At 39.3% G+C, this 13,241-nt stretch overlaps 1 protein-coding gene across 12 annotated transcripts in view; it reads right to left on the reverse strand.

The window, feature by feature from the left end:
- Positions 1–13,241, reverse strand: part of acaca (acetyl-CoA carboxylase alpha) — a 44,312-nt gene that overhangs the window by 7,974 nt on the left and 23,097 nt on the right. For 6 of the 12 annotated variants that reach the window (XM_034153133.1, XM_034153166.1, XM_034153150.1 and 3 more), the window contains 15 exons: positions 12,411–12,452; positions 11,504–11,719; positions 11,250–11,405; positions 9,944–10,168; positions 8,932–9,036; positions 8,603–8,758; positions 8,342–8,488; positions 7,476–7,745; positions 6,763–6,860; positions 6,454–6,574; positions 6,183–6,293; positions 2,497–2,640; positions 2,271–2,391; positions 724–820; positions 539–635 (listed from right to left, as the gene is read on the reverse strand). In XM_034153133.1, coding sequence (XP_034009024.1) covers positions 539–635; positions 724–820; positions 2,271–2,391; positions 2,497–2,640; positions 6,183–6,293; positions 6,454–6,574; positions 6,763–6,860; positions 7,476–7,745; positions 8,342–8,488; positions 8,603–8,758; positions 8,932–9,036; positions 9,944–10,168; positions 11,250–11,405; positions 11,504–11,719; positions 12,411–12,452 — 2,106 coding nt within the window. The remainder of the gene's footprint in view (positions 1–538; positions 636–723; positions 821–2,270; positions 2,392–2,496; positions 2,641–6,182; positions 6,294–6,453; positions 6,575–6,762; positions 6,861–7,475; positions 7,746–8,341; positions 8,489–8,602; positions 8,759–8,931; positions 9,037–9,943; positions 10,169–11,249; positions 11,406–11,503; positions 11,720–12,410; positions 12,453–13,241) is intronic. The other 6 variants (XM_034153182.1, XM_034153158.1, XM_034153141.1 and 3 more) reach the window with 1 other exon arrangement.

Consider the following 13,241-nt stretch of genomic DNA (forward strand, 5'->3'; position numbering starts at 1 on the left):
CAGGGAAAGGCTCTAAAGAGAGATAAAGAAGTGAAGCACCAAAGCGAGTTTATGTGTTTTAAGGTCAGAAAAGTTAATTACTTTATCATTAAAGTATATCATTATTATTATAATTATTATGTTTAAGAGCATGTAGGAACTGACAAAAAAAGAAAACGCATTTTGGTGAACATGACAGGCAATTTACATTCACTCAATAAGACAGTCAGACAATCCATGCCAAAAATGATAAATGAATAAATACAAAAGTGGAAGCAATAAACAATATTATTTAATTTAACATAATAATTTAGAAGAATATTCTAATTTTGAAAATACATGTAAATTGTATTTCATTTCATTCATTTCATTAAACTTAACAATAAGGAATACATTTCCAAGTGATAGCATGATCTTGCAGATATGATCATACGCATCAAATGGGTAAAATCAAACAGTTTTGTTATTTAAGAAAAATATGTGAAATGTATGGCAGACATTATTTTAAAGTTATATAACCAGACTCCTTCTTGAATACATGCATTGAGCGACCCCTTACCTTCGCATCGGAGTCCAAATTGGCTGGATCGGCTGGGATTGACAGCTCGACTGACCTGGTTTCCACGGCAACCACCCCAGTAGGTATCCCACCCAGCCTGTAGAGAGAAGACATTCAGACATGTACAAATGACCTTGACTACGTTAACAGTGATTATTGCCAGTGTGTTTTGCCGGGACACTCACCTGGCTCTGCCGACCACCACGCTCTGAGCCCATGGCTGCATGATCTCCATGAAGGAGCCCTGGTCAAAGAAGCCACTCTGCCAGGAACCCTTTGGAGCTGTGAAAAAGGAATGAGAGTCGTGTGAGTGCAACATGAATGAAAGGGGAGTTTCTTATTGCAAATTGGAAATGCAACTGAATCAATTTCCTGGACATATTCCCTCTCTTTCTATGGTGTTTTTTTCAAAAACTGCAGCTTTATTCCTCCTGCGGTCCCAAGTTGTGTATTTCTCCTCCCTCAGAATGTGTACTCTTGGCAGCAAACCATGATGGATGACTGCAGAAGGAGGGCTTATTCAGCTGTTTTTCTGCCCGCGCACCCAGAGAAACATGCCCAGTCTGTGAGGTTACCATTCAATTAAGCCTCGCCACTCATGACTACCAGAGATGTTGACTGGCTACCCTCGCAGCCCCCCCACCCCCAATCTCTTTCCTGTCCCAAGCCGTAATTACACTGATGTGGAACCTGCTAAGTCCTGACCTGCAGTGTAAAACACGCCGAATCCATTTCGGCGCTATCTTGATCTAGCTGTTAGACGTATGATCTTATACCTCATTGTTTCTCTATTAGTTTCTTAACAGGCTCTCTAGTGATGAATTATGTTCACCTTTAACCCTGGGAGTATAAGGATTAAATGATGAAATATATATGTTATAAATAACACAAAATAAATAGGAGTGTGGCTCTTTACAACTGCTGATAAAGCACTTTGAATAGAAATTATTAGTGGAGGAAATGAGCAAATGTTGAAGTATATAAATGACCACACAACCATAATAATGTATGAGGCGATAGAACTTTCAGTGCAGTGTTTGATGAGGCCGCTGAGAGAACGGCTGCAACCAAGGCTGAATTACTTGGACAAATTATAATAACAAATGTTTTTGCCCGATTTATTTTTTTTGCATCGTTATTCTCTCTTTAATCAAAAGATCTAAAGGAGCCTCCGTTGGTTTCCTTTGTTTACTTACGTAACATAGTGACATCACTACGTGACACTCCAACACATTGTGATAAGCTATGGGGTGGGACATCTCTAATTAAGAAAAATAAAGATCTTTTTGAACATTAAAGCATGTACTCCCAGAAGAAGCACACAATACAACTATGAACCTCACAATGAGCATAATAGGGCCCTTTAAGTCCATTGCATATGAGTTTAGGCCAGGGTATCTCAGCAGTAGCACACTATGTAATCCAGAATGGTATTTGGACACATATTTAGCATTTAACAAAATACAGCTTCTGCTTCCATTGGGACAGTGCACTAGTCTATATAACAATTTTAATAGGATTCGGATAAGTTGTTCAGCCTAGCTGTAACTTGCGATTGTTTTTATGTCAATAAATCTGTTATTAAGACAGAATATTTAGTCTATAAATAGTCAAAATAGTGAAAAACGCTGGTCAAAGTTCAATATAGCCCAATTTATTTTCTGAACATGTGTATTTTTTTGTTCAAAACTAGCAACAGAAAAGGAACACGTTTCCATTAAAAGAGACTCACTCTGGCTGGGACGTCCTGCCAACATCCAGCGAGGGTCGTACGGAGCCTTTGTAGGGATAAACTCCACCAGCCGATCTATGGGATCCTTCGCATCAAGGATTGGCCCTGGACTCGAATTAGTCTGAAAAAAGGAAATTGCTTAATTTTAGAGCAGCAAACAACATCCCACTCTTAACATTTTGACACGTTTATTCTCACACTGATAGAAGATGCATCTAAACATTACCATGGGCATGTAGGAAAGCCACTCCAGCAGCGTGTACACTCCCTCAAAGTCATCACACACGGCACAGTGGGTAACACCGTTGTTGTGCATGATTTGGATGCCACCAAGTTGATTGTTTGATGTGTACACTTCTCTGCCCAGCACCTGGAGTGGGGAAAAGATAAGTGTGCATTTAACAATAGGAAAAATATAGTTTTCTGTTGTGATCCAAGATGCCGTTTGTTTTTTTGTTTGGTCAAATGTCGCAAAATGGTGAAAAATGATACTTTGATATTACTAAAGAAACATTTTGCTGTAATTTAAAGGATGCCAAAAACACTGCAAGTTTGAATTCATGCCCTGACAGGTTTGTCTGCAGTACAACAAGAAGACAACTTTTAATATGCTCGCTTCATGAATACCTTTTGGACATTCTAACATTGTAGCTGCTGTATCAACACTCAAAACGTCATCATGGAATACGTTAGGGATTTATACAATTGACAGTCCATTTGTACAGGTATATTTATACACAGAAAATGTCACCTGGTCTCTGTGATGACAATTTTGGAGCAAAGAACAGGAACTCAAGAAATACACTGGAGAGCTTTGAACTGATGTCAGACACTGAAGATTTATTGGAAGTTACGGCCGGAGAATTGACAAAGACATTTGCTGAGAGGCCGTAGAGACACAGCCTCCGCCCAAACCTACTCTGAAGTCATATTACCCTGTCCCGGACACTTAACCACTCCTAAGAGCCTAATCTACATTAAAAGACGCTGCAAATCCTGTCCCTCGCAGGGTCACACTGACTTAAAAGTAAAGATTGTTTTATAGTCATATCTAAGACGCGCGCAAAGAAAGAGCGTGCCTTATCTTACCCGTAGAAACAGCTCTCCCAAGGCTGTTTGCCTGCCTAGGACAGAGGAATGAGAAGTACAATTAAGGGCCCTATGAATAATTCCCTATCAGTCTCTGTTCCAATTAAAGGTTGAGCCACAGCTGCCCAGAGATGGCTGTTTTCCCTCCATTTCTTATTCAACAACACCAGGACGTCAGTGAGACAGGAGGATAGTTTCATCAACACTTTTGAGAAACAGCGTCTCACAAATATATTCTCATACTGTATTATATATTTTTGCCTTGAATGCAGAAAGAAAATGCTGTTCATGGAGGTGTTGTCTCCAGGCTTCTGGTGTGGGGGAGGGGGGGGATTTGGATCAATGAGATCGCACACAGGCATGCCAGGTAACAGCAGGGGGCCTGCATACAGAGTCTATACAAGTGATCAGCAAATAGAAATCTCTCAACCACAGCGATCTGAGGTGGGAGGGTGCACACGACTCTCTTCCTGGGGGATTATCTGATTGTCACATGCACTTTCTCGTAAAAAGAAAATTGAATTAATTCAACAATGTTAAACCCCTTTTTATCATTTACATTATGTTTCAATTAGCTAATGATTTATCCAAAGCAACTTGTAATATGTGCAATCAATGAGGAAGATACAAAGTTCAAATATCAATAATTCTGCAAGTGTATTAGTTTTGAATAAGACACACTATTTAAGTTGAAATAAGCCAAACATGCTTCTAATAAATATTTGATCTGTTTTTGTTGGCCAAGGTGGGTTTTTAGTATGCAAGGGAATTTGTGTAGGTTTTTTGCTGTCCTGATATTAATGGGGAGCTTGTTTCACCATATATTCTGCACATTTCTATATCTCCATCCAGCAGTTGTGAAAGAGGCTGTTGTATAAGAGTGAGCTGGAAGCCACCAAACCCATTTTACCTTCAGAAATGCCCCTGTGCCAACCGGAAGCCATAAAATCCTCCCACAGCCCACCCTATTTTCATAAGCAGCCTAGAACAGGTGGCAGGGCCCTGACATGGTTCCATAAAAATCAGAGAGGAGCTCAATCCCTACCCTCCGCTCTCACCTTTTCAGCCATCATTTACTTTCTTTATTACCATTAATGGTTATGTATCCGGCTACAAATCTAGGGCGCCCTCCTAAAGCTGTCAGGAGAGCCCACGGCCCCGAGAAACATTGCAGTCACCTTGACATACACAAAACCCCGGAGCCTCCGGCCATCGCCCGGGCTTCATTAAGATTCCGCAGCAGAGAGGAGGAGGAGGAGGAGGAGGAACAGAGGGAGGAAGAAAATGAAGGGGAGAACTGGATGTAACAGCTCACTGGGGTATTTATGCTAGTAGTTACTATCCACTGCCCATGAAAATATGAGAGATTTCCAGCAGCTAATGGAATGATGATCTCTGGGTTGCAGCCTCCTGCTCTCCATTACGTTTCAGTTAATAGCTAGGAAGCCACATGATAAACAGGCAGAAGAAAAAACTGCCCTATTTATGCCTGTATAGCTGGTGGAATTAGTGCCGTTTTAAAGTAAACACCGTTAATTGTACACAAAGGATATATTGGAATACATCACCTAGACCATGTTGACACTCGTCAGTAAAAATGAACATGAGTCTACTCCCACAAATAGAGCTAAACACTGGGGCTATCTAAATAACAATTGAGCTCCCAGCAAATAGGTGTGCCATCATGGGACCATTTGCATGATTTGTCATGTTGCGATCTGTCATCTAATTTGAAATGGAGTTATCTTAATGCACTGACAAGGACAGAGAATGGAAAGCAAGACAAAAGGAAGTAGTGAAGCGTAACACACACATGCATGCATACACACACAGCAATCAACTGCTTGCAAGAAAACAATCTGCCTCAGCAAAACTTTTTCTTTTTGATTAAAAACAAATGATATGGTTGTCCTGCACTGCAGCCTCCGGCATGTCACTCTATTTCTATGCAAATACAACTTCATGGTTCACTTTCAATTATTCCGCCGTGAGTGGCAGGCAGGCCCGTGGCTGGGATCGGAGAGGGGAACCTGGTAGAACAGAGCGAGGCAGGAGGAGGCCTGATCGCCCGGTTGGAACAGCACCAAAATCATAGCACACACTATTCTAATTTACTTTCTTTGAAATATAGGCATTCATCTACCCTGTGTCATTTAATATTTCAAAATCTGCAGTTTATGTTAATTTATCACTGAAAAATAACAATGATACAGCACAGAAGGGATGTGGCGATTTAGTTTTTTATAGCAGGTTGCAATGAAAAATCCCCACAATTTGGGTGATTTTTTTTAATACAAGATTTATTATGTATGAAAGAAAAGACTCACAACGTTATCTGCAGGGGGATATTAGGATTTATGATTGCTTATTTTTCACTTTGAAACGATGTGCACCTACAAAGAATGAGCACTATCTGTGCAATAAAAAAACACCTTTCCTAAATAAATGTAGGGTAAAGTATGTTTTGGTGCAATTTTTTCTTAAGTAGGTGAAAAATGAAATCATTTTAATGTGCGATTTCCCCATTACAAAATGCACTTTTTCAATGCTGTCTAGCGCCATTTAAAAAAAGGTAACCACATTTTGATGATTATCAGTCAAATACTGTGAATAATTATGAAGACCAGGATAATTGCCATTAGATATTAGGTGAAAAATGTAATAGCCAATGAAAGACTATTTATAGTGGCGTCCTCATTAAAATGCAGATTGAGTGTATTTAGAGATAACACATTTAGTGCTTTTTCAGTGTATGTGATTACATTTTTATCAACAATTTTTGTGTTGTGCTAAAATGTGCTTGTATATGGTGGATGATGTTACCTTGTTGAGGGCTCCGGCTCCAGTCAGGATAATGTGAGAGTTGTCCACTTGAATGGTTCTCTGTCCGAGCCTCACCAGATAGGCCCCGATCCCGATGGCTCTGCATGTGACCTGCAGGTCAACACAATCACGTTAAGGCTTGCAAGCTAATCAGCTCTTTGTACACAGGTAGTCTTTGTTCCTCCAAAGATCACACAAGGGGAGAGCTCAATGCTAAGGCGATGTGTATGCATGGGTTTGTTGTACACAAGTGCGTCCACTTCACTCTTACCAGGTTCATGGTGATGATCTCATCGTAAGCCAGGGAGGATTCTCCGGCAATCATTCCAGACCCTTTCAGATTCTCCACACCGAGCCCTTCATCTTTTCCAATGATGTCAGTGATCTTGTACCTGCATGGGAACACATATATTCAGCCAAAGCCAGACGTGACCCTCCCATAGCTTTCCCCTTCATTGTCACCTCTGTTGTAATCTCATTGGCTTTGAAAGCATGGAGTCATGCATTCTTGACTGATAAAATACAACATCCCACGGATTAATTTCCTCAAAGTGTAAATGTGTAATACAATAAGATGTACCTGGATTCTCCCTCATCCTCCACATGTTCGCAATGCACAGAGTTCAGGGCTGATACTTTCTTGTAATCCTGCGGTGTTAGGTAGAGGTACTTGAAACCCTGCAGGGGAAAGAGATAATTTGTTATGTTTTAATCACAAGAAGAGAAAACTAAAAGTATATTTTTTGATGAAAAGAAAGAAAAAAAAGGTGGTCAAAAGTATTAGATAATCAGATACTTTAATTAACACACTAATACGTACAGTATATACAAATAAATAAAATAGGTGGAGGTACTTGAAACCCTGCAGGAGAAATAGGTCTAATGTTGAAATTCTATTTTTTGAAAGAAAAAAACGAAGGATTATATAATCTGATAGAATGACAATAAAATACATTTATACTACAGTATATTTAAAATATATAAAGAAATAAAATAGGAAAAAAAAAATCACAAAAGCATATTTTTGCAACACACAAATAGGTATAAAAAAGGGTTAGATTCTAAAATACCATAATAAAGAAATACAATCAAACGTACAGAACATTACAAAAGAAAACGGCAGGCAGCGGACTGAAGTAATGAAATCCATGATGGGAAAATTAACTTCACTAGTAAAAATGAAGAGAATTCATATTTTTTTGTGATAATTGTGTTATATTGAGTTGGTGTATTTTTAGAATCATGTAAGAGAAGCACACAAATAAAACTCTTTGTGACTCTTTGCTGGCTGACCTTATAAGGGTCAGCTGGGTCCTGCCAGGCCACGTGGAACATGTGTCTGATCTCCTCTGCCAGCCCGATGCGGGCGCCACTGTTGGCTGCGATGTAGATCCGAGGGATGCCGCTCTCTCGTGCCATCTCGGAGGCCCTCAGGAACAACACGTCCTCCTGGGGCCCGAACGAACCTATCTTGTTCGTGATGTCGTTGCTTATGACGATGATCTCGCGTCCCGCTGGATATTCTGGCGTCCGCAGGGTCATCCGCCATGCCACCATACCAATCTGTACAGACAGGACAGAGGCATGTTTAAACAATAAGGAAATATAAATCTATACATCATATGCCATAAATACATCACAGCAACTCCTAAATATCTGTACACCATGGACCATAAATATGTCTCAGTAAATATCAGATTATGCATTATGTACTATACATTTATCAAAGTAAATACTACAAATCTATACATATAGTAATTTACCATAATTATATCCCAATTATTGCCTGATATCTATACATAAAATACCATGAATAAAACACAACAATGTCTAACTATATATAGTGTGCCATAAATATATAATAGGGGATATGAGATATCTTTACATATGTAAACCACTGTATATAATGTATTTGTATTCAATTAATTGATACATATCAGATCTCAGCATTTTATCCTTGGCATACATAGAATATCTACACATAAAGTTCTTAAAAAGTACTCAAGAACACAGCCAAAGAAACACAGAGACACCTAGAGAGTGAAAAGGAAATTGCACATTTAAAAAAAGAAGTGGATAGACAAAAAAAGATATCATGTCAAATATATCATGTATAAAGTAAATGTCTGTATTCAGTATCAAACTAACAAAGAACTGACCTCGTTGCCCCCCGGCAGCCGGTTCATCTGCACCAGCAGACCTTGGTCATCTAGAACCAGCTCTGTGAAGGTGAGCAGCTCAGAAGGCAGAGGGCATTTGGGTAAGTGGGCAAACGTTTGGTAAGAGTGCCACAGCTTTTTCAGAGCCTGGGGAAAAAACAGAGTAAAGTTATTTCATATGCAGTTTTGGGCCAGTCTGCATTATGAGCGGAACGTAAGCCCAATGGCTGAGATTATCGGTTTTAGATGCTGTCACTGTACCTGTCGGAACATTTCTGGAAAGTCGTAGACATAGGTTGTGCCCAGAGACTGCGCCTGGAAGCGTTTAGACTGCAGCAGGTCCTTGGTCACATAGGGGGTGTTGATGAGCATGCCATGCAGTGGACCCTGCTTGTCTCCATAGGCTTGGAACATGATCTGAACAAAGAGAGACAGAGAGTCACTTTATAGAGATACTGACCTTTTTCTGACACCTCTGCCAAGATATCATGAATTTGAAAATGATAATGAGCATCTGTCATACCCACTGCTACAGCAATTAACCAATACAAAGTGCATGATGTAACAATTTAGGGCTAGGTCCCCAATACCATTTTTTTGGCTCCGGAGCTTCGGTTGCAATCGACAGCGAAAGGTCGAAGCTTTGGCCGGGGGGGTGATGACTCAGCCAGACATTTCTCCGTTGCAACACGAGTCTTTTGATTTAATTAAAAACATTCATTTTTAAGGATTAGATTATTCTATAGTATTGTTCTTGGTATGAATGAAAGAAACATTTCCTAAAAAGGTTTGGTGTGTTTTTACACACATTTTGGGGTTTGGAAAAACAACTAAAATACATTATCAACAAAGGAATATTCAAATAGTGTAATATTTAGGTCCAACCCTACAATTTGCTATTTATATACTATAAAAAAACAGAATGAGAGATGTTAAAGGACAACAGGAAGTGGTAACAGCATAGAGATTACATCAGGCTATAACATTTATCATTGCCGTCAGACAGACACGACCAATCACTTGTGACCTTTCCTGTGATAAAAATGACATAATGTTATAAGTGCTGGTATGTTTGATGGTAGCACTTCCAATCACAGATGTCACATGTTGAATAAGGCCCACAAAAGCCTTAAAAAAAGCCCAGCAGGGCCCGGCAACAACCACATTATCTTGAAACTATTCTAAACTCAAGTTCAACCTATTTTATGAATCACAGGAGGAAAAGCAGGAGCGTTCTCTTTTTTTCACAACAGTTTTTAGAACCAAACTCAAGAACTCACATGTTCCCTTTACTGGATTTGTTGATTGACAGATGGATGAATGGCTGGATGAAGTGTAACTCACCTGATCAGCTGCGAGGTTAGGGGTTATTACTAATAGGATTGTCCACCAGGCTAAGGGCACAACACCATACTGGATCTTTCTCACTAAATAAACGACTCAATAAATCTTAAAGCCAGATTTTTTTATATTCTACTTTTATATTCTAAGACAAACTATATCTTTTCATTTTCAAGAGTTAATGTTGAACTTCCAGGATGGAGCTGAAGCCCTTGGCCTGGACAATAAGCGGATGAGATGGAAGATGTGCGAGTGCCCCACCTGTCGGTCTTTGGGCCCCACCTGTCCCGTTCGAGAATCAGTGACCTCCTTGTACAAGCTGATGTCCAGGTAGTAGCCTGACTCATTGGTGAGGAAGAGGCGGATTGGGATTTGCTTTCCTGTTGGAGTCAGGCGGATGTTGATCTTCAGCTCGGCCTGCAGGACGCGCAGCTTCCACAGGCGGCTGCCGTAACGCATCACCATGGAGCGCACAGACTCCTCGATCTGAGGTTAGAGAAGGCCTCTAATTAACCAGGGTTCATACACTTTTTCACCAATGATTTTCAATGACTTCTCCATGACCTTTACCTAATTTTCCATGACCAAAAAAATTACTCTTTCTCAGCAGTACCACTGAAAATGGTTTATTTTAACATGGAACAGGAAAATAAGGTCTGCATATGAAACATGTCGTGCCTATCTAAAACAAATCAAATAGGCTTACTAGCTCCTAGGAGCTAGTAAGCCTATTTGATTTGTGGCCACGCTAAAGCAACTAAAATCTCTCACCAGCAAAATACCTCAACAGTTTTGCCATTTTACGTTTCATTACTATACGATAAAGTATTTATTATCATTATAGTATTACTATTTCGGCGATTAGCTAAAATAGAAATTATATTTGATGCAACTTTAGTTACATTACCATGACTTTTCCAAAACTTTGGGAAAAATATTGTTTTCCATAACTTTTCCAGGGCCTGGAATTAGCATTTTGAATTTCCATGACTTTTCCAGGTTTTTAATGACGTAAGAACCCTGATTAACACACACTCACAACACAAGACTTTTGAAAAAGGATTTTCCATGCCCAATTACATCAAATACATGAGCACACAACAGTATCGTTTAAAACAGTTACAGTGCTAGGGATGGGTATTGTTAAGATTTTAAGGGTACTACTACTTTTATCAATTATCTTTGTTATTTTTAAGGAGACAACTAAACCAATTGGAAAAATAATTAACATTGCTTTATTCTATTATAGCAAATCACTTTTGGTAACATATCATTATTTGATTTTGTTTTGCTACGTATTCTTTTTCTGTGTCTTTGTATGCACCACATATACCAAAGCAAATTCCATGAATGTGTAAACCTACTTGGTAATAGAACCGAATCTGATTCTGATTATAGACGAATGTAATGATGGAAATGTGAAACAAATGAAATAAATACTTTTTTTGTGTAAAGGTAAAATAATTGTTACCTTTAACCATTAACACATGATTGTATAATTTAGTTATTACGGACGTGTAAGTAAGTCTCTTAGGATTAAATTAGTGTGTGTTTGAGTTTCTCAAACCTTTGATGGGTCCATGATGACCGTGGGGACAAAGTTGAGGAAGATATGGTTGCAGTCGGTTCGCACAGTCGTGTTGTTGAACGCCACCTCCAGCTCATCCATGGCTTCCAGCAGCAGACGCTCGGCCTCATTGTGAAGGTATTCAAAAGAGGCCTCCTAGTGAAGGAACGGAAAGAAAAGACAATGTTAATTGGGGCAGTATTGAAAAAGAAAATAGTGTCAGAGAAACAAAGGTTGTTCCTCCGTTGTCTCACCTTGGTGACCAGATCGGAGTGGCGGATGATGGCTCGCACAAAGAAACGGTAGTCCGTCACCTCTGCGCCCGCCTCCACCCGGGCGGCACCCAGGTACAGGTGCATCTTGTGGTTGGCACACGGGATGGCAGTGAGGGCAAAATTGCGCATGCGGTTGAGCTCCAACTGGAAAGCTAGCGCCGGCTCCAAATGACGATAGATCCTGTCCTCCTCAAACTATTGGAAAACAAGTAGTAAAAAACGTTTTTAAATGAAAACTTTCCTTAGGAACTTTTTTCTTTTACAAGTTAGGCTTTCCTGCCCTCATCTCCATTAACAGCATCAGTTCAAATTGGCAATTTCAGGAGCACGCGTTGATGTAAGAGTAAAAAGATGCCTGTGAGCAACACACTGTATTAAGTAAATGAAATTATGGGCAATCTCAATCTCAGAAAGCTGCTAATGGGTGTCATTTCTCTTAAATGGGAGACATAATTAAAGAGTTCATTACTTTAATGAGTTTTGGCGGTGTCATTGTAGTGAAACTATCAGGGGTAACGGAGAGGAAGAGCCATCACTGAGTGTGATAGAGTGGAATTCAGCAGCTGCCCCGGGGGGTGAAAAGTTGTTTCCTATAACCACCACATTGTTTTGAATGGTATTCCAGCCTAAGGAAAGTCAATAAATATGTTTTATTTTGTAATGTGTGGGTTTTAACTTCAATATCCTAACAATGTGACGCAAGTATATATCCCTTAATCCTTTCCACAGTCATTTCTATCAGAGCGAACACGAATTTGGTCCACTCGGAAATAAAACTCAACAAAATTGATGGTTGTGTGTGTGTGTGTGTGTGTGTGTGTGTGTGTGTGTGTGTGTGTGTGTGTGTGTGTGTGTGTGTGTGTGTGTGTGACATGTAGAAACCCACCTTGTCTCTGGCACGGAATGTGAAAAACTTGGGGAATTCTCTCTGTAAGGAAGATATCAGGGCAGAGATAGAGAGAACAAAAATAAATCAACAATGTTTAATTATTAAAAAAACAACGGCTACAAGCACAGCGGTGTTAGCAATTTCAAATCAGTTAGAAAGGTACCAACTAGAAAGCTAATCACAGCAGGGGGCAATCAATTAAATTGGGATTTCAATTTAATCTAAGTTTTAGAAAAAGTTTATTCAGGAGCCAATTTCTGTTAGATAACATAATTGCTACAAGCCATTGCAAAAGAGCAAAACACAGCATGAAATGGAAAGAAATTAGCTCAAAGGAGAACACTGAATACGCTCTGCATGTCATGTGTATTTATGTTACGGTGTATCGGGACTGTTTACATAGTTATTTGAATTGCTTCGGGAATGCTTTAACATTTGTTTACTTTTCTTGCTTATTTTTCTTTTCCTTTAAAATGTTTTTTAGTTTTGTCATTTGTCTCTCAGTTTTCTTACATCGTTTTGTGTAGTTGTAATGTCATGTCATTACACTGTTGTGACATGTAATTTTCTGTCTGTGCCAAATAAAAATGATAATTATACATGTTTTACAAAAATGGCTACACCTATAAGTATAGAGCATTATGCAATGATGACCAGGACCTTGTTTAACATGCATTGCATCTTTACTACTGTCATTTACCTATCAGGAAATCACTGTGTATTCACTCAGACAGCAAGCTCACATAATAATGGTGTTATACATGTATTTATAGCACCACTGCCTATGCTAATGAATAAAACATTTATTTTTCCTAGAGACATTTGATC

This window comes from Trematomus bernacchii, unplaced genomic scaffold (genome assembly GCF_902827165.1).
Source record: "Trematomus bernacchii unplaced genomic scaffold, fTreBer1.1, whole genome shotgun sequence".
NCBI classification, from domain to species: Eukaryota; Metazoa; Chordata; class Actinopteri; order Perciformes; family Nototheniidae; genus Trematomus; species Trematomus bernacchii.